The following is a 26,412-nucleotide window of genomic DNA, read 5'->3' as shown; positions in this document are numbered from 1 at the left end:
TTTTTTATTTTATGACTTCACAATATCTTTCAGAACTAAAATGTAAGTGCCTTTAATACAATAACCCTTTCAAATCTTCTCCACCTTTGTGCAAAAGCAGAACAGCTCCAAAGTTAAGACCAAGCCTGACTGCCTGAGTTCAAATCCTGATTCTGTACAGGAGTTAAACTTGACCAGAGGCAAATTTTAATGTCTCCATGTCTGTTGCTTCAGCTGAAAATGAAGACTTCTCACACAACTGCTGTGAGGATGAAATGAGTTAATACACTTATGGGTTCATAAGAGAGCCTAGCAAATGGAAGGCACATTATGTTCCCCATTGTTGTTACTGACTCATTATTACCCCTCAAGATGCCTTGATCAGTGACTTATAATCAATAAATATTTGCTACTCTGTAGACAATTTCATTGCTAGTCGCTCAATCATGTTCGACTCTTTGCAACCCCATGGACTGTAGTCCACCAGGCTCCTCTGTCCATGGAATTCTGCTGGCAAGAATACTAGAGCGGGTAGCCATGCCCTTTTCCAGAGGATTATTCTCTGTTGGCTTAGATGGTAAAGAATCCACTTGCAATGCAAGAGATCTGGGTTGGACCCCTGGGTCAGGAAGATCCCTGCAGAAGGGAACGGCTACCAACTCTAGTATTCTTGCCTGGAGAATTCCATGGACAGATAAGCCCAGCAGGCTATAGTCCATGGGGTTGAAAAGAGTCAGACAGAACTGAGTGAACATTTTCACTTTTTTCCAGACAATTTCAACAAAAGGCTTTACTTAAAATTAGACTTTAACATGACTGTCACTGCCAGTAAATTAATTACTTAAATTAATTGCTGTTAAGACTTTAGGGCCAAAGTAAATAAAGTCAATCCCTTCCTTAAGCTTCCTAGCATACACAGCTACAACTTAGCCTTACTTGCCAATAGAAGTTCACAGTCATCCTTATTTGCAATTAGAAGTTCAGGTATGGCATACACCAATCCAGCAGACATGAAACTCTCAAACCCAAGATCCATAATACTCAACTCCTTCAAAGAAAAAGTTCAGGTTACTCCCCTATTATAATAGTTTAGTGCTTTAAAATAAAAACTATACTGCATAAGTCAACAGAATATCATAAAGACTAAAAACACAATAAATGAAATTGTTTGAAAGTTAAATATGCATTAAATACTAGTTTACAAATATATCTGAGAAAACTGCAATCGATTTCTCCTATTACAAATGGCTGTCTTAACTCCAAATTTAGTATGCTGTCCACTTCAAATCTGGGGCCAGGATAATGAGACAAAGTCAAAGTAAAGTTGCCATCCCACTAAATCACTGCCTGCTTAAAACCTATGTTTCCTTTTTATTCCTAACTCAGATTATGATACCCAAGTCTCACCCCATGAACAGAAATTTAAGGAGTGAAATCCTAGAAGCAGTCTAACTTGAAACCAGGAAAATGTTCCCAGAGTTATTAGATCAAACAATGCCAAACCATTTCCCAACTCTATGTGATCCTAACTTGGGTACAGAAAAATGATGATTACCTTCAGACTCAACTATTTGGTAAGCCCTGAAAATCAGAAGTCAAGTACCAAGGGACACATTTCAACTCCAGCTGAGAGCTGGAATGTTTACCCGGTTTACTCTCACATTAAAAGTTGGATGTCATTATCAATCAGGGACACAGTCACACAGCAGCCATCAACAGGACACACAGGCCACATCAGGCCACAGGTCACTTGGCATCCTTCACTGAACCACATCCTACTAAAGGCCTTACGGCCAACCCTCGACCTGGAGAACAGGACAATGGGCTGGCAGTCAAGAGAGTTAGATTCTTGTGGTTATAGATCCATTTTTAGATTTTTGACTGATTTGACTAGAGAAATCACATTTGAGAAAGCGTGAAGAACTTTAGAAATACAGGTGGCAAACTTTTGAGTTATGCTTCACATATCTAGTCACTTTATTTGTTCAGTAACATAAAAACATATGATATGTAACTTGTTTTGCTCATAAAATGATTTCTGGACTTGTAAAATGATGGTCCAGGGGGACAATCAGCACTCTTCTTCAGGGTCTGCACGCATCTTAAAACCTCACTAAGCTCGTTTCTCTATCAGTATGTATTGATAAAACCGGAGTTAGCTTTGCTCCTTCTCTCCAAGACGAGCTAAAGCTAAATAAATACTGAACCAAAGTACTGTCAGCATTTCAGAAGCAATCTGCTACAGAAAAACATACAGTTCTTCTGCAATTCTTTTTAACACCTAAGTTGGAGATTCAGACCAAGCAAGTACTGGAAGTCAGATTCATTAAAGTCAGACTTTTTTGTTTGTATTTGAGCTTCTGGGCTGGGAAGTTGGTCTGTGTTTACATAAATCTAAGCTCTGAGCCATCATATAATGGAACTCTTCTGTAATGTCTCTCCTGCCCACTCTCTTTTTCAGAACTGCCAACCGGAAAAGGTACCCTCTGCAAATCCTACAACGTATCCCCACTTGCAAAGACTTCACAACTTTTCGGCCGCCTGTGACTTTTACCACTCCTCTGGAGCTAATCACTTTTAATGACCACCGCCCCCCTCCCCCAGGAAGAATCACTCTACTCAGCCTTACACTTCGTCCCGGCAGCAACCGACTGAACCTTCCCCCCGCGTCTCCGGAGCCCTCGGCGCCCTTAAGACATCTTCACCAGTTTGTCCGCGGTCCCGACCCTGAGAGCCCCGACTCCTGCCTTCACGTCCCTGAGCTGCCCGCCCCCAAGCCCTTCTCAACTCCCAAACACGGCCGCAGCATCACCTGGCTCCCCGCTGTCCTACGCGTCCCGGCGCCGCCACACACCTCGCCCCTTTCACCCAGACCTTGCTCTCCGAATCCTAACCCCTCCCCGAGGCGGGGGCTGGCAAGGGCTCTTGGCAGCTGCAATGAAACTCCGGAGGCCGCGCGTCCCCCTCACCAGGCCCCGCCTGGGCCTCTCGGCGCGGCTGCCCTCCACGGCCCCCCTGCCCGAGCCGTGCTTACGCCGAACAGTAGGGCAGCACGAGCCCAGGACTCGGCACTTACTCGGGAAGGTAGGTGGAGGAGAAGGAGCTCCACTTGTGTAGCGCGTAGGGCAGAAGCCGGCACTCGGGCGCCGCAGCAACAGCCCCGCCAGCCGCCATCTTGTCAGCACCGAAGCAGCCGCCACCGACCGCCCGCCTAGCCGAGAGGAGGGAAGGGGCGTGGCCTGCACTTAAAGGGGCCGCGGCCCGCCTGGGCGATCAGCTCTCCGAGTCTCTCGTCGTGAGCGCTGCCTGAAGCAGTGAGATGCACGAGGGTTGGCTATTCACTCTGGGGGTCTCCGCCGCTGAACTCTCCTGAATGACTGACTGGAGGAAACTGGCCCTGGAGGGAGAGCACCTGAGGGGCTCTCCAGTGGGGCTTGTAAAGGAGTGGCTTAAATAACTTTTCTTGAAAGCAGAGGTAAGGGAAAGGCCAAAAATATTGTGAAAAGAAATAAATTGTAGTTGTGGGCCAGGATGGGAAAATGAGAAGAACTTGGAGAAGGGACCGCCAGTGAGACTGGAAACCACGGCTTACTGCAGTTTCTAAATTCTTTAAGGAAACGCATTGAAGGAAACCAGTGGCATAGCTAACGGCCCTTCCTTCTGGAGTTGTCCTGGTTTTAAATGTCTTGTCGCCTGGTCCACACAGTCACATGGAGACAGGAAGAGGAAAGTCTCGAGTGTCCTCTCGCCCTGCTCAGTTTTCAGTGTGTGAGGCCCTTCGTGGTAAGCATCTATTGGGAGCCCGCTCAGACCCGTCTTGCGCAATCCGTTTGCTCAGTAATGACATTCACCCAGAGGCCAGAAAAACCCTGAAGGAGTCGGGAAGCTGGGTGTCGTCATTCTTCCAGCTGGTAAGTCTGCCTACATTAAGCTGACAGATACTTACTTAGCCCCCAGATTCTGAAAGAGCAAGAGACTGAGAGTTTCAAGAACATGACCACAGAGGGACTAACAGCCCGTATGCTCGGAATTCCATATGGTCATTGTGTGTGTGCTTAGTCGCTCAGTCGTATCCAACTCTTTGCGACCCCATAGAGTCACAGACCCCATAGACCTCTCAGCCCGCCAGGCTCCTCTGTCCATGGGATTCTCCAGGCAGGAATACTGGAGTGCGTTGCCATCCCCTCCTCCAGGGGAATCTTCCCAACCCAGGAATCAAACCCAGGTCTCCCACATTGCAGGCAGATTCTTTAGCATCTGAGCCACCAGGCAAGCCCATGGGCATCACACCGGCTTCTTATCAAAAAAAGGAACACTTGACTTGAAATATCTAGCAGCTTTAGGTCATGTTCCCATCAAATACCTGTTGGTTTAGCGTTGGGCATATCTATTCCTTGTCTTAGCCACTTCAACACCAAGAACTCTTCTCTCCTCGTCTAAGAGATTCTACTCCTGCTGCACAGCATCTTCGTTTCCACCTGACCTGACTGATGGAAAAACTCAAGCAAAGCAGTTTTTTTTTTTTTTTGTTTTTAGTGAATGACCGAGTTGAAACACCTTGGTACTCTCTTTGTATTCTTTTCCCATTATAATCCTTAATCTGCCCAAAGTGATTAAGTACCCGAGTGGGTTGCCATTTCCTTTTCCAATCTGCCCAAACTTCCCCAAATCCTTTCCTGACTTCCAGCTTCCACAGGGGAGAGCTTGGTAGTGGCCTCCACTAGCATCTCAGATGGAGAATGCCAAATAGAAAGGCAACAGTATGTTAATCTTTAAAAAATCATATGTGTTCTGTGTGTTGCAGCATGTTAGAAAAGTATTTGGTTCTTGACATAATGCTATAACCCCAGAAATGAAATTGGGACTACAGAGACAGTGGAAGAGGCCAGAGAAGGTAAATTAGTTCCAAAGATGATTAGTGGTTATTTGGGCAGGGGGAGAGAGGGGGAGATACTTTTAAGAGGAAAAGGTTAAGATAAAGGTTAAGATAATAACTCAGTTCAATTAGTTTGGGACTCGGAATTAGTTTTGGACTCTTTTCAGTGACTTTCTATTCCCTTCGGGTAACGCTGAAAGTCCTTCGCATAGGCCTTTCATATCCTGCTTTGATTACCTGTCTAGTCTTCCCTCTCTCCTTTCTCCTTTGCACTCCTTACTCCAGCCACACTAAACTAACACACTGACTGAATTGGCGCCTATAATTCTGTGCTCTCTCTGGTCTCTAGGGCTTAGTCTAAGCCAAGCTTGGAATACTCTCCCCACTTTCTTCATCTTGCTAAATTCTTCTTGTTTTCCAGATTATTTCATTCTGGAAAATTGGTTGTCATCACCTGTTTGGGGGTTAGGTGCCATTTTTTTTTTTACATTTCTCTTGTCACCTTGAGCTTCTTTCCTTATTGTAGCAAACATCACAATACATTTTGATTTCCTCTTTATTTCTCATTCTCTCCTCCTAAACTATAACTCCCTTGAAGGTAGGATTCATGCATATTTTGTTCATAGATGTATCCTTAATCCTGTTAGTCTTGTGTATAGTGGGTGTTCAATAAATATTTATTGAAGAATGAATTAATTGTGCTAAAAAGGAATAAGAATGCCAGGGACTTCTCAAACTACAAAAATGTATCCCTGAGGTGTGATAGCCTCAGAGAATGTAAAGATCCAGGATAGCATGGCTTTCCTGCGCCACAGATTTCACAAATAGTACAATAATTTAAAGCATTCATATGTTAACAAAAATACAGATAGGGATGTTATGATTCTGAACCCAAAATTCATATAAATGTTAAAATGAAATAGAAGACTAAAGAAATTTCAAAATCTACGGAAGTCAGCCATAGTTCAGATCTCCTAAGGGTACGTATTTACCTCCTCTGCCTTTGGGGAATTGCCTTAGTTGATGGGGTTTATTGTAACGATACTGGGAAAGGCCTGGAAACTGTAGGCAGCCATTCTAGTTCCCCACACTCAAAGATTAGTATATATTGATGACCTCATGGAGAACTGGACAATGGATAATCATTTTTCAGGGATCAACAGGTCTAGTAATCCAGTTATCTTGTCATCTCCTAATAGAAATCTTCCTTTACTCCCTGATAATGTCTCAACATGTTTCTCATAACAAATACTGCTCAGAGAGAGTAACTGATTATATTTGGCTTATCACCATTCACTGTCTTTTCCTGCAAAAAAGAAAAAGATTTATTGACAGGCTGTGATATGCCAGGCCCTGTCCTAGAGGCTAGGGAGGCAGGGATAAACAGATAAGCCAGACAAGGACCCTGCTTTCATGAAGCTTACATCCTGACAGGCCAACATATAATAAATGTAGTAAACAAGTCAACTAGATAATTTTATTCTGCACATTTTCGGTGCTAATAAAAGACTATAGTGGAGTAATATTTAGATCAGATGGGAAACTGTCTCTAAGAAGGTAATGTTTGAGCTAATACCTGTGCAGTGCAAAAATGCCACCCATGCAAAGGCTGATAAAAAACATTCTGGGAAGAGAAAATAAGTAAGCTCTATGGGCCTGAGGGGAGAGAGGAATTGAAGAAGAAAGTGTAGTGGTAGCATAGTGATGGAGAGGGAGACTAGAATCAGAACACATAGGGCCCTAATAGTCGTGGTAAGGAGTCATGACATGGAAATGTGAAGGGGAAACCTGTAGGAGGATTCAAGCCATGTGATCCACTTCACATTTTGTACAAATCACTCTGCAAAACAGAAAATGGAATGGAAAGAGGCAAGAGTTGGAGGGAGGAGACTTGACAAGAGGTTAAGCCAAGGCAAGAAGTGATGGTGGCTTGCACTAACAGAGGAGGTAGAGAGAAGTGGTTGAATTGGCATGTATTTTGGGAGTAAAGCCAGCTAGACTTGCTGATGAGGGAGGGAAGGCAGGAAGAAATGAAAAGAGGATAATTCCTGGGTTTCATGTTTGCACCACTGAATAATTAGTGATGCTTTTAACTGAAAGAGGAAGATTTAGGGTTAGAACAGTTTTGAGGTAGAAGCAATCAAGAATTCTGACTTCAATGTACTATAATGGAAGCCTAATGGATATCCAAGTAGAATTGCCAAGCATCCAATGTGGGGATCTATATTGGTCAGTCTTATATCAGACCACCTCAAATAGGCACTTGACCTTCTTCATATCTCACCAATCAGTGCAAGCTTAGGCACTGATTCCTGGGTTAATCAATTTTTTTCTAAATAGCAGAGTCAGTATAGCTCTGGGTATAGCAGCTCTAGAAAGAAGAAACCATCTGTGGCAGCCTTCTGCAGAAGGGGATCAAGGGATACGGAGTAGTAAGGGAAAGAAACCCAGAGTATACATCAAAAATCTTGTTTGCAATCCCAGTTCAGCTACTTTTCCAGCTATGAGACCTTGGGAAAGTCACAACTTCTCAGCATCTCATTTTCCACTACTGCAAAGTGGCTGTAATAAAATCTGTCTACTTCATAGTGAAGGTTTGAAAATCAAGCAAAAGAAGAGGGCCTAGCTTGTTTGCTATAAGTTCTCATTTTAATTCTCACAAAAACTCTGAGAGAGAAATATTGTTATTCTCTTTTTCACAAATAAGAAAAATAAGACTCAGAAAGGTTAACTAATTGTTTGTTATCTTTAGTTTGCCCTTCTAGATGTGTAGGAGGGAGGAGAGTAAGCTTGGAGTGTGCCTTCCCCTGACCTCTCTAACTGTAAGCACAGTGGGCTGACTGTCCTTTCAACCAAAGGTCACAAGTCCTCCCAAGTGGCCTCTCTACACAGCTCTCTGGTACTGGGTTCCAGTAACCAACCCCTCCCCGTGCTCCCTGTGGTTTCCCAGTATGTTCTCAGATCTTTATAAATAGTCCCTTTATTAAACCTCTCCAATTGCCCAATTTGAGAATGCCATCTGTTTCCAGCTGGGACCCTAACTGTTACAGTAACTTATCCAAGGAAATATAGCTAGTCAGTAACAGAGCCAGAATCTCCGTTTCAAAGAGCCCATCTTGTTTGATAGGATCCCCATTCCTTTCAGGTGGGAAGAGACTGAGCAAACTGTAAAGTGCTATTCAAAGATAGTGTTGCTAGTGTTGAAAGTGTCAGTTGCTCAGTCGTATCTGACTCTAACCCCATGGCCTGTAGCCTGCCAGACTCCTCTGTCCATGGAATTCCCCAGGCAGGAATACTGGAGTGGGTAGCCATTCCCTTCTCCAGAGGATCTTCCCAACCCAGGGATCAAACCCAGGGCTCCAGCATTGCAAGCAAATTCTTTACCGTCTGAGCCACCACGGAAGCCCATTCAAAGATAAGATATGGTCAAATAATAAAGAGTTTAAAAGCAAAACAAATCCAGCTGACTTTACTTCTAGGCAAAGGAACATAACCAATTGACTGAGAGGGAAAAGGTGTTTTTTAATTTTTAGGAAGGGCTGTCATAATGTGTTGTACTAATTAAAGATTCAAACAAATACTCTAAATAGGCTGGACTAAATCCACAGCTTTGTATATATAATTGGTTAAAACAAGCCCCATACTTCATTGGTCAGGGAAAAAAGTCTTCAGATAGGCCCTTTAAGGGTTTTGCTTTAGCTTACCAGGATCATTCAAAGTTCATGGTTTCTTTAACAATTTCCAGCTGGTTAGGAGAGTTGAAGCACAGCACAATACTCAGTGTGCTTGCTATGTGGTAGGCAAGCCCTGCTGTAAAAAGAAGAATTTCTCTTCACAATATTATTATGCAATAATAATATGAAGAAACTAATACCCAAATATGTTCAATGTGACATCTAAGGTCATTTTACAACTGGGCTGTTTGCAGATCTGAATCTATTAGAATCCAAGCACCTAATTCTCAGTCTCTTTTTCCCTAATATAATTAATGAAGGGGCTTCCCTGCTAGCTCAGTCAGTAAAGAATCTGCCTGCAATATAGGAGACCCCAGTTTGATTCCTGGTTCAGGAAGATCCACTCAAGAAGGGATGGGCTACCCACTCCAGTATTCTTGGGCTTCCCTGGTGGCTCATCTGGTAAAGAATCTACCTGGAGACCTGGGTTCCATCCCTGTGTTGGGAAGACCCCCTGGAGAAGGGAATGGCTACACATTCCAGTATTCTGACCTGAAGAATTCCATGGACTGTATAGTCCATGGGGTCACAAAGAGTCAGAGACGACTGAGTGACTTTCACTTACTCGCTAATTAATGGAAACTTTTTAGGTCTACAGCTACATTATTCTTTAAATCCTCTGTAACTAGCACACAGTAGATACCCCCAAAATATTCCTGAATTAAATCTCAGTTCCTCCTGAATTTCTTTTCACTCATTGTCTTAGTTTAGGCTGCTATAACAAAAATACCATAGACTGGGTGGCTTCAACAACAAACATTTATTTCTCACAATACTAGAGACTGGGAAGTCCGAGATCAAGACACCAGTAGATTGGTATCTGGAGAGGGCCTTCTTCCTGGTTTGTAGACAGCCAACTTCTTGCTTTCACTCCTGGCCCCCAAGATGTATGTCCTCACAGACAAAATACATGCATTCCATCCCAACAGCCCCCCAAATCTTAACTTATTCCAGCACCAACTCTAAAGTCCAGGAACTCATCTAAATCAAATGTGAGTGAGACATTCTGAGGCAAAATTCCTCTCCAGCTATGAACCTGTAAAACCAAAAGGACCAGAAGAGACATTCCCATTCCAAAAGGGAGAAAGAAGAAATAAGGGAGGGGTAATGAGTCCCAAGGAAGTCCAAAACCTAGCAAAGCAAACTCCATGATCTCTTAAATCTAGAGACTAATCCCTTGGGCTTGACACTCTACCTTCTGGACCTACCTGGAGTAGCCCTGCCCCAGGAGCTCTGCCAAGCCAGAGACACACCCACCCAGGGCTCTATCAAGTGGCAGCCTTGTTCTCAAGACTTTTGTTGGAGGCTGTATGGCCTGTTGAAACCAAGGTGATCCTCCCCACTTCCCAATCCACATACCTTTTAAAAACTGATTTCTGAATTGCCTTCAGAGTCATTCTTGTCTTTTGTTGGGTAGGGTGGGAGGTGGTGGGGGAGGAGACACTGTGTAGCTTATTACAGGATCTTAGTTCCTCTATCAGGGGCTGAACCCTGGCCCTTAGCAGTGAAAGTACCATGTTCTAACCACTGGATAACCAGGGAAATCTTGAGTCTTCCCTTGTCTTAAAGAATAGCTTATGTTCCAACTAAATAGTTCTATGGTCCCACTCCTGTAAAATCCAAGAAGTCCATCAGTCCTGCTTTCTCATTTTTTTTATGATATGAAATGAGAAAGAACATGCTTCTCATTTTTTGTAATATGGACAGGCTGAGAATTTTCCAAGTCTTTAAGTTCTGGTTCCATTTTGCTTAAAAGTTCCATCATCAGTTCATTTCTCTCTTCTTATATTTTGCTGTGCAAGTAATCAGGAGGAACCACGTAGCTCCTTCAACACTTTGCTTAGGAATTTCCTCAGCTAGATACCAAATTTCATAACCTGCCAATTCTTACCTTCCACAAAACACCAGAACCTGAACATAATTCAGCCAAGTTTTGGGCACTTTATAACAGGAATCCCCTTGCCTCTGGTTTCCAATAACATGTTCCCCCGTTACTATCTGAGACCAAAATGGTCTTTACTGTTCATGTTTCTACCAACATTCTATTCATGGTTATTTATATTCCCTAAGAAGATGGAAGCATTCTCTCCAGCTCTTCTCTTCTCTTTCTGAGCTGTCACCAGAATTGCCTCTAGGCAGACAGCTCAAAAATTTTCCAGCCTCTGCCCATTATCCAATTCCAGAGCTGCTTCCATATTTTTAGGTATTTGTTACAGCAGCACCCCCACTTCTTTTTACCACTTTTTCTCTTAGTCAACATAACAAAGGCTGCTATAACAAAATAACATTTACTAGGCATCGTAAACTACAGATGTTTATTTCTTGCACTTGGAGGCTGGAAAGTCCAGGATCAATGTGCTAGTAGATTCAGTGTCTGGTGAGAGCCCCGTTCCTAGCTTGCAGATGGTTGCCTCCTTGCTGTATCCTCACATGCCCAAAGGAGAAGAGCTCTCATCTCTACATCCTCTTGTAAGGGCACTAATCCCATCAGGGGCTCCACTGATGGTGTCTAAAGTTAATTACTTCAAAGGTCTTGTCTCCACCTAACAGCGCATTGGGATTAGGGCTTCAACATATGAATTGTGGATGGGGGCTGCCCACAAACATTTAGTCCTTAGCAATAATTTATGACTATATTTTTAAAAAATAAAATGAGTTAGCCTAAGGACCATCTATAGTCAGAAGACTGAAAAAATTAAAGACATGGCAGCTATCAATCAATTTCTGGTCAGTAAATGAAGAAAATCACCATGGGCATCAGAAGAGTACATTTGCCTCAGTATAATTCCCATTGAACATTTCTCGCATACCAGGAACTTACGTATTATTCAGTCACTAAGTCATGTCCAACTCTCTGCGACCTCATGACTGTACCATGCCAGGCTTCCCTATCCTTCACTATCTCCCAGAGGTTGCTCAAATTCATGTCCATTGAGTCAGTGATGCTATCTAACCATCTCATCCTCTGCCACCCACTTCTTCTTTTGCCTTCAATCTTTCCCGGCATCAGGGTCTTTTGCAGTGAGTCAACCCTTCCCATCAGGTAGCCAAAGTATTGGAGCTTCAGATTCAGCATCAGTCTTTCCAGTGAATAGTCAGGGTCGATTTCCTTTAGGATTGACTGGTTTGATTTCCTTTCAGCCCAAGGGACTGTCAAGAGAGTCTTCTCCAGCACCACAATTCAAAAGCATCAATTCTTTAGCACTCAGCCTTTGTTACAGTCCAACTCTCACATTTCGTACATGACTACTGGAAAAACCATAGCTTTGACTATAGGGACCTTTGTCAGCAAAGTGATATCTCTGCTTTTTAATATGCTGTCTAGATTTGTCATAGCTTTCCTTCCAAGGAGCAAGCATCTTTTAATTTCATGGCTGCAGTCACTGTCTGCAGTGATTTTGGAGACCAAGAAAATAAAATCTGTCACTGCCTCCACTTTTTCCCCTTCTGTTTGTCATGAAGTGATGGGACCTATATATTATCTCAGTTAATCCTCAGAACAGCCCTGAAAGTGCACTCCGTTTGTCATGAAGTGATGGGACCTGTATATTATCTCAATTAATCCTCAGAACAGCCCTGCAAGTGAACTCAGATTAAAACTCCAATGTGTCCTCCCTATTATACAATTCTCAGGTGGATGCATTCCTAACATGCCCCCAGGATTTAGGATTCAGAAAGCCAAGAGAACAAGTCTGGTGTTTTCCTAAGGCTCTGCCTCAGCCTTACTTCTGTTTTCTCATGGTTTACATATTAATTCATTGCAACTTTGTCATCTCTGTTTAAAATCACTTCTTTGAGCACAACGCTGCCAAAAGGAGTAGATTAATAGCAAATACTAATATTTTCTAAGTAAAGGGCTATCCCTTTTATTTTCTAGAACCAAGGAACTTCAGCCTAGCCCCAGTGTGGCCTTTGCCCAAGTCACAGGTGAACCCTGAGACTAGCTTCAGGTATGAAGCTCAGGTCTTTCTTTCCCCAGGAGGTGGCAGCAGTGGCAGCAGCCTCCACTTGCCGGAGAAATCAGGCAGAATTCATCCTTTCGCCTGTTGGCATCTAAACCGAGAAATTCCTCCTTCCAGGGACCACTTTATCCCTCCCTTGGTTTGCTGAGCTTGGTTGAAGCCAGGGCACAGCGAGTGCAGGGACTGGCAATGAATCCTCTCATAAGTGCCTAGTTTTTCTGTAAACACTTTGGTCTGAGCTGTGACCTTGAAGCATGTATGAAGGAGGACCAGAAAGTCTCTAGCCAGGGAAAAGAGCTTCAAAAAGAAACAGTAACCTGAACACTCATATCCACACAGGTGTAAATCCAGAGGACCCCAGCTCACAGTTTGGTGCCACAAAGAACATAGATTCTAATCCCAACCTCCCAGCTACCAGCCAACTGACCTTGTCATTGACTCTGTCAGAGCTGCAATTTCCTCTTCCACCAAGTATGGATGAGGTGATCTTTACGCACCTGCTAAATCTTAAATTATAAGTTAGTACCCTTTTATTTTCTAGATTAAGTAGGATTGGGCCTTTACCCTTTCAGAATTTTAAAAATTCTAGACACAACAAAGCACTACTGATTCCAAGTTAATCCCAGGTGAGCACAAATCCTGGCAAACACTGCCTAGGCAGTGGGCAGGAATCCCAGGAAATGTCTGAACACCGTGCAGCTATGGATGAACTGTCAACTGCTGGGGGTTGCTTTGCAAATTACCACATCTAAATGAAGCTGACAAAATAATATTCCAAAAAGCAATTAACACTGATTTCTACTGTATTTGGAAGCAAATGGTCTTTTGGGAAAAGTGAAAGTGACTCAAAAAAATAAAGTATCCCAGCCCTCTGGGTAGAAATGTTTGAGGTTAAGGGGATTCATCAAGTCACGATCTTTCAGTGCAGCTGTCCATGACCACTGTCAGGGTTAAACCTGGCCTTTGTGAAAGAGGAGATGGAACTAGCTCCTGTCTTTTCCCTTGTTTCATCCTGCTTGCTCTCACTTTTATTGCCTGGACTGCTTAAACACTGATGCATCGATTCAGTTAACACCTACTATGTGCCAGGTGCTGGCACCTAGCTATTAAAGAACTCACAATCAAGTAGACAGATATTAAACAGGTTAATATGCAGTCAGGATTACCATATATAATATAAGACATAATGGTAGTCATAGTGGTTAGCAGTAGCATTATCTCTGCAAGGCCACAGGTCAGATATCATATTTCCTTATTAAAGCTACCTCCAGAACATAGTAGAATCATCTAGAAACAATCCCATAGGTCTACTGGCATTCCCTCCTTTGGGTCTTCAAAACAATCTATTCTTCCTATTTCACATGAAAGTCAGCCTATTAGAATCCCTTTCTACACTAGGAAAGTTTAACGCCAGGTCACTATACATGGACATATCTCTGTTACCTAGCATGAAAGGATGGGACTGATTGGGAATTCCAGCTTCCTCCTCTATCTTTTCTCATTAAGAATATTAGCATAGTAAAAATTGTGGAAGTGTTAGTCGTTCAGTCGTGTCTGACTTTTTGCAACCCCATGGACTGTAGCCCGCCAGACTTCTCTGTCCTTGGAATTCTCTAGGCAAGAATACTGCAGTGGGTCAGTCAGTTCAGTTCAGTTGCTCAGTCGTGTCCAACTCTTTGCCACCCCATGAATCGCAGCACGCCAGGCCTCCCTGTCCATCACCAACTCCCAGAGTTCACCCAAACTCACGTGCATTGAGCCGGTGATGCCATCCAGACATCTCATCCTCTGTCGTCCCCTTCTCCTCCTGCCCCCAATCCCTCCCAGCATCAGAGCCTTTTCCAATGAGTCAACTCTTCGCATGAGGTGGCCAAAGTACTGGAGTTTCAGTTTTAGCATCATTCCTTCCAAAGAACACCCAGGACTGATCTCCTTTAGAATGGACTGGTTGGATCTCCCTGCAGTCCAAGGGACCCTCAAGAGTCTTCTCCAACACCACAGTTCAAAAGCATCAATTCTTCGGCGCTCAGCTTTCTTCACAGTCCAACTCTCACATCCATACATGACCACTGGAAAAACCATAGCCTTGACTGGATGGACCTTTGTTGGCAAAGTAGTATCTCTGCTTTTGAATATGCTGTCTAGGTTGGTCATAACTTTCCTTCCAAGGAGTAAGCGTCTTTTAATTTCATGGCTGCAGTCACCATCTACAGTGATTTTGGAGCCCCCCTCAAAAATAGTCTGACACTGTTTCCACTGTTTCCCCATCTATTTCCCATGAAGTGATGGGACCAGATGCCATGATCTTCGTTTTCTGAATGTTGAGCTTTATGCCAGCTTTTTCACTCTCCTTTTTCACTTTCATCAAGAGGCTTTTTAATTCCTCTTCACTTTCTGTCATCTGCATATCTGAGGTTATTGATATTTCTCCCGGCAATCTTGATTCCAGCTTGTGCTTCTTCCAGCCCAGCGTTTCTCATGATGTACTCTGCATAGAAGTTAAATAAGCAGGGTGACAATATACAGCCTTGACGTACTCCTTTTCCTATTTGGAACCAGTCTGTTGTTCCATGTACAGTTCTAACTGTTGCTTCCTGACCTGCATACAAATTTCTCAAGAGGCAGGTCAGTTGGTCTGGTATTGTCATCTCTTTCAGAATTTTCCACAGTTTATTGTGATCCACACACGTCAAAGGTTTTGGCATACTCAATAAAGCAGAAATAGATGTTTTTCTGGAACTCTTTTGCTTTTCCCATGATCCAGTGGATGTTAGCAATTTGATCTCTGGTTCCTCTGCCTTTTCTAAAACCAGCTTGAACATCTGGAAGTTCCCAGTTCACCTATTGCTGAAGCCTGGCTTGGAGAATTTTGAACATTACTTTACTAGCGTGTGAGATAAGTGCAATTGTGTGGTAGTTTGAGCATTCTTTGGCATTGCCTTTCTTTGGGATTGGAATGAAAACTGACCTTTTCCAGTCCTATGGCCACTGCTGAGTTTTCCAAATTTGCTGGCATATTGAGTGCAGCACCTTCACAGCATCATCTTTCAGGATTTGAAATAGCTCAACTGGAATTCCATCACCTCCACTAGCTTTGTTCATAGTGATGCTTTCTAAGGTCGACTTGACTTCACATTCCAGGATGTCTGGCTCTAGGTGAATGATCACACCATCATGATTATCTGGGTCATGAAGATCTTTTTTGTACAGTTCTTCTGTGTATTCTTGCCACCTCTTCTTAATATCTTCTGCTTCTGTTAGGTCTATACCATTTCTGTCCTTTATCGAGCCCATTTTTGCATGAAATGTTCCCTTGGTATCTCTTAATTTTCTTGAAAAGATGTCTAGTCTTTCCCATTCTGTTGTTTTCCTCTATTTCTTTGCATTGATCACTGAGGAAGGCTTTCTTATCTCTCCTTGCTATTCTTTGGAACTCTGCATTCAGATGCTTATATCTTTCCTTTTCTCCTTTGTTTTTCACTTCTCTTCTTTTCATAGCTATTTGTAAGGCCTCCCCAGACAGCCATTTTGCTTTGTTTCATTTCTTTTCCATGGGGATGGTCTTGATCCCTGTCTCCTGTACAATGTCACGAACCTCCGTCCATAGTTCATCAGGTACTCTATCAGATCTAGTCCCTTAAATCTATTTCTCACTTCCACTGTGTAATTATAAGGGATTTGATTTAGGTCATACCTGAATGATCTAGTGGTTTTCCCTACTTTCTTCAATTTAAGTCTGAATTTGGCAATAATGAGTTCATGATCTGAGCCACAGTCAGCTCCCGGTCTTGTTTTTGCTGACTGTATAGAGCTTCTCCATCTTTGGCTGCAAAAAATATAATCAATCTGATTTTAGTGTTGACCATCTGGTGATGTCCATGTGTAGAGTCTTCTCTTGTGTTGTTGGAATCAGGTGTTTGCTATGACCAGTGCGTTCTCTTGGCAAAACTCTATTAGTCTTTGCCCTGCTTCATTCTGTAGTCCAAGGCCAAATTTGCCTGTTAGTCCAGGTGTTTCTTGACTTCCTACTTTTGCATTCCAGTCCCCTATAATGAAAAGGACATCTGTTTTGGGTGTTAGTTCTAAAAGGTCTTGTAGGGCTTCATAGAACTGTTCAGCTTCAGCTTCTTCAGTGTTACTGATTGGGGCATAGGCTTAGATCACTGTGATATTGAATGGTTTGCCTTGGAAATGAAAAGAGATCATTCTGTCATTTTTGAGATCGCATCCAAGTACTGCATTTCAGAGTCTTTTGTTGACCATGATGGCTACTCCATTTCTTCTAAGGGATTCCTGCACACAGTAGTATATATAATGGTCATCTGAGTTAAATTCACCCATTCCAGTCCATTTTAGTTTGCTGATTTCTAGAATGTCAATGTTCACTCTTACCATCTCCTGTTTGATCACTTCCAATTTGCCTTGATTCATGGACCTAACATTCCAGGTTCCTACGCAATATTGCTTTTTACAGCATCAGACCTTGCTTCTATCACCAGTCACATTCACAGCTTTCTTGCTTTGGCTCCATCCCTTCGTTCTTTCTGGAGTTATTTCTCCCCTGATCTCCTGTAGCATATTGGGCACCTACCAACCTGGGGAGTTCCTCTTTCAGTATCCTATCATTTTGCCTTTTCATACTGTTCATTGGGTTCTCAAGGCAAGAATACTGAAGTGGTTTGCCATTCCCTTCTCCAGTGGACAACATTCTGTCAGACCTCTCCACCATGACCTGTCTTGGGTGGCCCCACACAGCATGGCTTAGTTTCATTGAGTTAGACAAGGCTGTAGTCCGTGTGATCAGATTGGCTAGTTTTCTGTGATAATGGTTTCAGTGTATCTGCCCTCTGATGCCCTCTCGCAACACCTACTATCTTACTTGGGTTTCTCTTATCTTGGACACGGGGTATCTCTTCACGGCTGCTCCAGCAAAGTGCAGCCGCTGCTCCTTTCCTTGGACGAGGTCACCCCTCCTGACCTTGAATGTGGAGTAGCTCCTCTCGGCCCTCCAGCGCCAGTGCAGCCACCACTCCTTGGACATGGGGTAGCTCCTCTCGGCTACCGCCCCTGACCTCGGACGTGGGATAGCTTGTCTCGGCTGCTGCCCCTGACCTTGGATGAGGGATAGCTCCTCTCAGCCGCCGCTCCTGACCTCGGACGTGCGATAGCCCATCTCAGCCACTCCTGCGCCGTCAGAGCCTGGTGCTCTCAGTCACCACCCGTGGGATAGCTCCTCTCAGCCGTGCTTCTGCATGGTCTGCCGTGGCCGGCACGCTTCTGCACGGTAGCCATTCTCTTCTCATAGGACATCTTCCTGACCCAGGGATCGAACCCAGATCTCTCACATTGCAGGGGGATTCTTTACCATCTGAGTCACCAGCTGGAGTGGGTAGCCTATCCCTTCTCCAGAGGATCTTCCCATCCCAAGGATTGAACCCAGGTCTCCTGCATTACAGGCAAATTCTTCACTGTCTGAGCCACCAGGGAAGCATAGGTGATTGGAAGGTTATATAAGTTCCAGTGTTACTGAAAAAATGAGAACTGGATAGAGGGAACTTGGGAATGACAGAAATAGTAGAGCATGGTGATAGCAATTCTAGGAGGCTCCACAAAGAGAATAGAACTCGAACAGGTCAAAAAGTAAGGGAACACAGGAATGCCCAGTGGGACAGGGGACTGAACTGAGCTATAGAGTACAACAAACAAGCAGAAAAGAAGCCAACTATTTCTCCTGGTTCCCCATCTTAGATCCATCTAAGCACATCAACAGAAGCTTGTCTTCAAAGAGACACCAGATGTTGGAATCAGGTCAAATTATTTCTCAAATGTAGATTTTCATACAGACTTTCTTACCATGTTGATAATTTTGATTTGTTTTCTTCCTGTATATTTCCAAATAAGTTCAAAATTATCTTCTCCCCCCACTTTCAGGATCAGTTTTTAGCAATGCCACTTACTAAACATACAGTACAAAGTTTGAGAACCTCTGGCCTTTGGCCTAATTTTATCCAGTTTAATGTTGAAATTTCTGCTCTCATGCTGCTAAGTCGCTTCAGTCGTGTCCGACTCTGTGCGACCCCAGAGACGGCAGCCCACCAGGCTCCCCCGTCCCTGGAATTCTCCAGGCAAGAACACTGGAGTGGGTTGCCATTTCCTTCTCCAAAGCATGACAGTGAAAAGTAAAAGTAAAGTCGCTCAGTCGTGTCCAACTCTTCATGACCCCATGGACTGCAGCCCACCAGGCTCCTCCGTCCATGGGATTTTCCAGGCAAGAGTACTGGAGTGGGGTGCCATCACCTTCTCCGATAGCCCCCCACAATAACCGGCCTTACAGTGGGATTCTCTGATGAGCACGTTTCTTTGTGCAGTCAAGGTCGAAAACTTTTTCCCGTTAAGCCTCAGGAGAGTGGCAGGCCAGAAGCTGCTTATAACTAACAGCTGAGCTCTCCTCCTCCCTTTGGGGTTTCTCCTGAGAAGGCAGCCTCAAGCACCCAGAACTGCAATGGCACCTAGCTTGGATATCCATTTTATAAGGTTTCCATGTCAACTTTCCCACCTTATCCACCATGTCTACACTTAAAGTGATTTTAGTGCTTAGAATTGTGAGCAGTCGTTGATCAGTATTTCAGAGAATTGGTAACAGGTGATGGTGGTGGAAATGCCACGTTCTACAGATCCCACATTCATCTTAAAAACAAACTGATATGCCTTTTTTTTTAATCCCCCACATTACTCGGTCTGTTGTTTCCTCTTTCTTTATTCATGTTTCTTTTCCACTTCCTCTCTCTTCCTACCTACCTATCTCCTTCACCTGTTCTCCCACCCTATTACTGTCTTTTTTATTCCTCTTACCCCTCATTTATCTATATGACCCTCTGCATCTTCCTGTCCTTCTGCATCTGACTCTATTTCTTTTACTCTATATTGTCTCCTGGTTATCGTCAACACACACCTCCCTCCTCTGTTTCACCATCTTTCTCACTTGTGGCTCCTTCGTTGATTGTGCTATAGAACAAAACCATTGTCAGATATTTATAATTATTAAATAAGAAATGTGTTCATTTTAAAAGCAGATAAATTCTGAAAATACTAAATTTTTCTCTCCAAGGAGAAAAAAAATACTTGCTCATAGTTTAGCACTCCTTAAATATTAACTATAATCATTATTTTTCTTAGAACTTCCTGTGTAGCCCTTCTCTTACTATTTTTTTTTTTATGTAGTTTGGTGACCCTCAATAGAAAAATGGTTCTCTGTTCTTCAGTCATCCTGACAACAGCAGCTGACATCAATGTTGAAAGAGAAACAAGCTAAAAACAGTAGTTGAGTGTATGCATCCTGAATTACATATTCAGTTGCAAAATCATCATCATTGTTATTATTGTAATTGCAGAGGGGAGGCACTTAAATAATTGTTCAAAGTGTCTTCTTGAGGAAATAACTAAATCAAGGCCAGCTGTCACAAACCAACCTACAATAATAATCCCGTATGGGCATCTTCAGCATTCATGGTAACTCTTCAATAACAAATTTAAGCATTCATCTAACGTCCTTAAACAACATAGAAAATAACAAACAAACCTTGATCAGATCCAGTGTCTTACTTACAGTGACCTGTGTTTCTAAGCAGTGTCCCAGAACAACCTTCAAATCACAGACCAAGAAATTAAAATTTCACCATCAATTCAATGGGAAACCAGGCTGTGTGGTCCAGAACCCACCTGCTATGTTGTGGCCATAAATCTAGGTACCCCAGTAGAGTGGAAACCAGGTAGGTACATCAGCAGAGAAATATCCACAAAGGCAAACATGTTTTACTGACTTGAAATTTGTAAACAAATGGGAACTGTGAGAAAAGAGGGACTGTCTTTAATTTACTTGTGAAATCACCCAAAAGTATTTGAGATTTTTTTCTTCCCAAGATACTGCTGTGAAATGACTAATAGGAATTAAGTGAGCCTGTACCAGGAACTAAATGTGCCACTTCACTGGGAACAGAAAGTGTTCCCCTGATAGAGGCTATCCTCTCAGATTATTGCCTGGGGTGTCTCAAAGAGACTCAGCCAGACGCGAATGTGGTGCTTTTATAAAAAAGCAAGAATCATCTGAACACCTTTGCAAATTTTCCCCATATCTCAGTACTTTTGAGTCATGTTTATATCTTAGTTTCAACATTTCTGAAAAAAACTCAGGAGAGAAGGAGAAAGAAAATCTCCTGTCGCATTTTTTTTTCCTCTTGCTGGCTACTGTGGTTTTCCAACAGGAATCTTGCTAAAAGGCATGGCCTGTGCAGCTTTAGAAAGGTGAATGGCTCGAGACTGCTTAAGAAAGTTGCTAACTGTACTGATCCAGCCTAGCTGGATTCTAAAAATCATACACCCAGTTGAAGTGGCTTGATACTACTGACATGTTTGCATCCTCATACATATTTATCTATCCACAGCCTCATCTTGCTTCAGTAATTTAAATATTTTCTTCAGAAGTATCAGAAGGGGCACTGATTGACGTTTTAAAAGCTGTTTCAAGGCATGATCTGTGTATATTTTTTAAGTGTAAAAGTAAAAAGCCTTTGACTGTGTGGATCACAATAAACTGTGGAAAATTCTGAAAGAGATGACAATACCAGACCACCTGACCTGCCTCTTGAGAAACCTGTATGCAGGTCAGGAAGCAACAGTTAGAACTGGACATGGAACAGACTGGTTCCAAATAGGAAAAGGAGTACGTCAAGGCTGTATATTGTCACCTGCTTATTTAACTTCTGTGCAGAGTACATCATGAGAAACGCTGGGCTGGAAGAAGCACAAGCTGGAATCAAGATTGCCGGGAGAAATATCAATAACCTCAGATATGCAGATGACACCACCCTTATGGCAGAAATTGAAGAGGAACTAAAAAGCCTCTTGATGAAAATGAAAGAGGAGAGTGAACAAGTTGGCTTAAAGCTCAACATTCAGAAAACGAAGATCATGGCATCTGGTCCCGTCACTTCATGGGACATAGATGGGGAAACAGTGGAAACAGTGTCAGACTTTATTTTGGGGGGCTCCAAAATCACTGCAGATGGTGACTGCAGCCATGAAATTAAAAGACGCTTACTCCTTGGAAGGAAAGTTATGACCAACCTAGATAGCATATTCAAAAGCAGAGACATTACTTTGCCAACAAAGGTCCGTCTAGTCAAGGCTATGGTTTTTCCAGTGGTCATGTATGGATGTGAGAGTTGGATTGTGAAGAAAGCTGAGCGCCGAAGAATTGATGCTTTTGAACTGTGGTGTTGGAGAAGACTCTTGAGGGTCCCTTGGACTGCAGGGAGATCCAACCAGTCCATTCTAAAGGAGATCAGTCCTGGGTGTTCTTTGGAAGGAATGATGCTAAAACTGAAACTCCAGAACTTTGGCCACCTCATGTGAAGAGTTGACTCATTGGAAAAGACTCTGATGCTGGGAGGGATTGGGGGCAGGAGGAGAAGGGGACGACAGAGGATGAGATGGCTGGATGGCGTCACCGATTCTATGGACGTGAGTTTGAGTGAACTCCGGGAATTGGTGATAGACACGGAGGCCTGGTGTGCTGCAGTTCATGGGGTCGCAAAGAGTTGGACACGACTGAGCGACTGAACTGAACTGAACTGAAAACACCACTAATGAAAATAAAGTCAACTTCAAAAAGCCTTAAAATGGAAAGAAAAATCTTTCCACTTTTATCTGGAGTTGTTGTTGCTGTTGTTCAGTCAATAAGTCATGTCCAACTCTTTGTGACCCCATGGACTACAGCATGCCAGGCTTCCCTGTCCTCCACTGTCTCCCAGAGTTTGCTAAAATTCATGTCCATTGCTGTCTAACCATCTCATCCTCTGCTGCCCCCTTCTCCTTTTGCCTTTAATCTTTCCCAATAGCAGGGTCTTTTCCAATGAGTTGGGTCTTCACATCAAGTGGCCAAAGTATTGAAGCTTCAGGATCAGTCCTTTCAATGAATATTCAGAGTTGACTTCCTTTAGTATTGATTGGTTTGATTTCCTTGCTGTCCGGGGGACTCTCAAGAGTCGTTTATCCCAAGGTAAGTGCTGTTAACTATTTCATGTATATTTTTTTCCACATAAACATATTATATATGTATTTCTCCCACAAAGCAGATCATAAAATATACAAATATATAGTATCCTATTGTGAGATCATAGAAAATATATACATTGACCTGTGCTCCAGTTCCAGCACAGAGCTACTAAACCATAAGTGATAAGAATACTGGGAGCATCTTTTGTTCTGATATTTGGTCTTCGACCCTGCTTCCTGACATGCTATGCTATGCTATGCTAAGTCACTTCAGTCGTGTCCACTCTATGTGACCCCATAGATGGCAGCCCACCAGGCTCCCCCATCCCTGGGATTCTCCAGGCAAGAACACTGGAGTGGGTTGCCATTTCCTTCTCCAATGCATGAAAGTGAAAAGAGAAAGTGAAGTCGCTCAGTCGAGTCTGACTCTTAGCAACCCCAAGGACTGCAGCCTACCAGGCTCCTCTGTCCATGGGATTTTCCAGGCAAGAGTACTGGAGTGGGGTGCCATTGCCTTCTCCGGCTTCCTGATACAGAGTTCCTAAATAGCTTTGAATTTCCTGGGGGTTTGTAGCCTCTTTTATTTTAGTGAGGTGAGCTATTGGATGGCTCCTGAATGAGGCCTGGTCCCCAGAAAGACCAAGCCAGGATTAGAAGCTTGGTATTTTCAGCCCCACCACGCTTTCTCCAGAGAGGGGGAAAAAGGAATAGAAATGGAATTAATTGATCATGCCTCTGTGATGAAGCCTCTATAAAAATCTCAATAGTATGGGGTTTGGAGCACTTCCAGACAGGTGAACACACCCACCTAGTGGGAGGATGAACCACTCCTGCTCTCAGACCCTCCCAGACCTTGCCCCATGTGTCTTGTCATCTAGCTGTTCATCTGGATCCTTTACATTACACTTTGTTAGGTAATAAACTGATAAACATAACTGTTAATCTTAATTCTTTGAGCTGTTCTAGCAAATAGTGAAATCCAAGGGGTAGGAGATCTTGGGAACCTTCAGTTTGTAGCCAAATCAGACAGAAATCATGGATAATCTGGGAACCTGGTTAATCTGAAGTGGGGGGCAATCTCATAGAACTGAGCCTTTAACCTGTGCGATAGTGTCCAGGTAAATAGTGTCAGTGAAAGTGAAAGTTACCCAGTTGTATCTGACTCTGTGACCGCATGGACTATACAGCCCATGGAATTCTCCAGGCCAGAATACTGCAGTGGGTAGCCTTTCCCTTCTCCAGGGAATCTTCCCAACCCAGGGATCAAACCCAGGTCTCCCGCATTGCAGGCAGATTCTTTACCAGCTGAGCCACAAGGGAAGCCCTTGCGTCAAGATTGTATTAAATTGTAGGACACCCAGCTCATGTCATAGAGAATTGCTTGATGTGGGGAAATTTCCCATGTATCTGATGTCAGAAGTGTTGTAAATGTGATTGATAGTGAAGGAGACGGAGGAGAAAGAGTGAGTTTTTCCTAATTACCTATACCTTGTTTTATTCATTTAGTAATGTATCAGAAATATTTCCATGTCAGCACATACAGATCTTAAGATCTTTTAATCATTGGATGTGCCATAATTTATTTAACCACTGCCCCATTGATGAACATTTAAATAATTTCTGGTTGTTACTATAAACAGTATTTCTATGAACATTTTTATACATGTGTCATTGGAAATTTATATTGCTCTATCTTAGGATAAATTCCTGTAACTGAAGTTGCTAGGTTAAAGTATATATAGATTTAAAAATTGGGTTAGATGTTGCCAAATTGTAACCTCCAAACAGTTGTTCCATTTGCACCAACAGTAAAAGTTCACTTATACCCTTGTCTAAACGAAGTTTTATCAAACTTCCAAGTTTTTGTCAATCTGGTAGATAAAGATGGTATCACATTGTTATGATTCCCATTTTTCTAAGCACTAATGAAATTGTATTTTTTTCCAAGTAGTTTTGCCATTCTTATTTTCTTTATGAAATACTTGTTCATATTCTTTGCCCTTTTTCCTGTTCATTTTTTCCTTATTAAACTGTAAGGTCTCTTTATACAGTAACAAAATAAACCCTTTGTGTTATGTTACAACTAATTATTTCCTTCCGTGCCATTTGTCTTTTGGCTCAATTTATAGTATTTTCTTGTTGCTCTTGTCATATTTGTTTTTACCATTAAAAAGTTTCAGGTATTTTACACTAAACCATTTATTAGCACTTTCCTTTTTGGTTTCTGAGTTTTGTCTATGTTTTCAATATTAGCTCTCTTACAAGATGGGTCTCTTTACAGTTACCTAAGTGTTAGTGTACCAAGGCATGATTTGCATTTTACTACATCGTAAGTATAGGTTAAAAAAACTGGATTGGGAGGACTTTCCTAGTGGTCCAGTGGTTAAAACTTCACCTTCCAATGCAGGGGACATGGGTTCAATTCCTGTGGGGGAACTAAGGTCTCACAGACTGTGAAAGTGAACATGTTAGTCGCTCAGTTGTGTCTGACTCTTTGGGACCCCATGGACTGTAGCACCAGGAGCCCCAGGCTCCTCTGTCCATGGAATTCTCCAGGCAAGAATACTTCTCCAGGGGATCTTCCCAATCCAGGGATCAAACCTGGATTTCCCACATTGCAGGCAGATTCTTTACTGTCTGAGCCAAAAATTTTTTTAAATAATAATAAATAAAATGAAAAATAATTAGATTTTACTTTGGAAAGAGAAAATTCACAATATCTTTAACAAAAGGGAGAGCCGAGAGACCCCATTCTCTTAGTGTCCCTGGCTGACCTGCTGGCCTCACAGAATGGTTTTCCAGAGAAGGGAATTCTGCCCCTCTTTTGGTCTCCTGGTATACAGCAAATTTGAGAGTAGCCTTATCAGTGAAAGGAATATCCAGACTGTTTTGGCAGCAGGCAATCTGGAAACTTCCCTGGTGGCTCAGACAGTAAAGCGACTGTCTACAATGTGGGAGACCTGGGTTCAATCCCTGGGTCGGAAGGTTCCCTGGAGAAGGAAAAGGCAACCCACTCCAGTACTCTTGCCTAGAAAATCCTGTGGATGGAGGAGCCTGGTGTCCATGGGGTCACAAAGAGTTGGACACGAATGAGCAACTTCACTTTTACTTTAACCTGGATTTTGGTGCAAGCTGTTTACCAGAGTGTCTGGGAAACACACGCAAGCTGCCCAGCCATTGACTTTTGGTCCTGTGGGGTGTTACGCAAGAGAAAGGAAGCCAGTAGTCACATGAGAAGCTGGGCTTGTGTATAGTTCCTTAGGCTGGGAGAAGCCCCCTTCCACAGCTCCAACCCCCCTCCAAACTGGTATGAGCTAACTCTTTATCCAGGCAACACAGAATGATTTAGAACACAAGATTTATTTAGAACACAACAGAAGATTTATTTAGAACAAGCCTGCTCTTTGTATCATATTAAGTCAGTAAAGAGTCACTGAGTGGAGGTGAGACTAACACTTTTTACCCCCAACATTTCATTTTGAATACTTTCAAACCCATGTAACTCAAAAGAATGATATAAAGAATGACCCTATACTCTTCACCGAGATTCACCAATTGTTAACACTTTGTCACCTTTCCTTTATCTCTTTCTATAAAGATACACTTTTATCCACTGATGCATTTGAAAGTAAGTTGAATACTTTATGAGGTTTCACTCGAAATAATTCAGCATACATCTCCTAAGAATAAAGGCATTCTCCTACATAACTGCCGGAGAAGGCAATGGCACCCCACTCCAGTACTTTTGCCTGGAAAATCCCATGGATGGAGGAGCCTGGTAGGCTGCAGTCCATGGGGTCGCTAGAGT

At 42.9% G+C, this 26,412-nt stretch overlaps 1 protein-coding gene and 1 long non-coding RNA gene across 7 annotated transcripts in view; one reads left to right on the top strand and one right to left on the bottom strand.

The window, feature by feature from the left end:
- MKLN1 (muskelin 1) overlaps positions 1 to 26,412 on the bottom strand; it is a 392,319-nt gene that overhangs the window by 213,290 nt on the left and 152,617 nt on the right. The window contains exon 1 of one of the 5 annotated variants that reach the window (XM_005902204.2): positions 3,056 to 3,335. The exons of the other annotated variants lie outside the window; for them this stretch is intronic. Within the exon in view, the coding sequence (XP_005902266.2) occupies positions 3,056 to 3,153 (98 nt within the window). The 5' untranslated portion in view covers positions 3,154 to 3,335. Of the gene's footprint in view, positions 1 to 3,055; positions 3,336 to 26,412 lie in introns of those variants that run through there. 5 annotated transcript variants of the gene reach the window in all.
- Positions 3,427 to 26,412, top strand: part of LOC138987588 (uncharacterized) — a 49,099-nt gene continuing 26,113 nt past the window's right edge. For both annotated transcript variants that reach the window (XR_011463933.1, XR_011463932.1), the window contains exon 1: positions 3,427 to 3,890. This is a non-coding gene — a long non-coding RNA (uncharacterized lncRNA). The remainder of the gene's footprint in view (positions 3,891 to 26,412) is intronic.

Source organism: Bos mutus, chromosome 4 (assembly GCF_027580195.1).
Source record: "Bos mutus isolate GX-2022 chromosome 4, NWIPB_WYAK_1.1, whole genome shotgun sequence".
Taxonomy (NCBI): Eukaryota; Metazoa; Chordata; class Mammalia; order Artiodactyla; family Bovidae; genus Bos; species Bos mutus.
The sequence above is the reverse complement of the archived record's forward strand: the minus strand, read 5'-3'. Positions and strand labels throughout refer to the sequence as shown.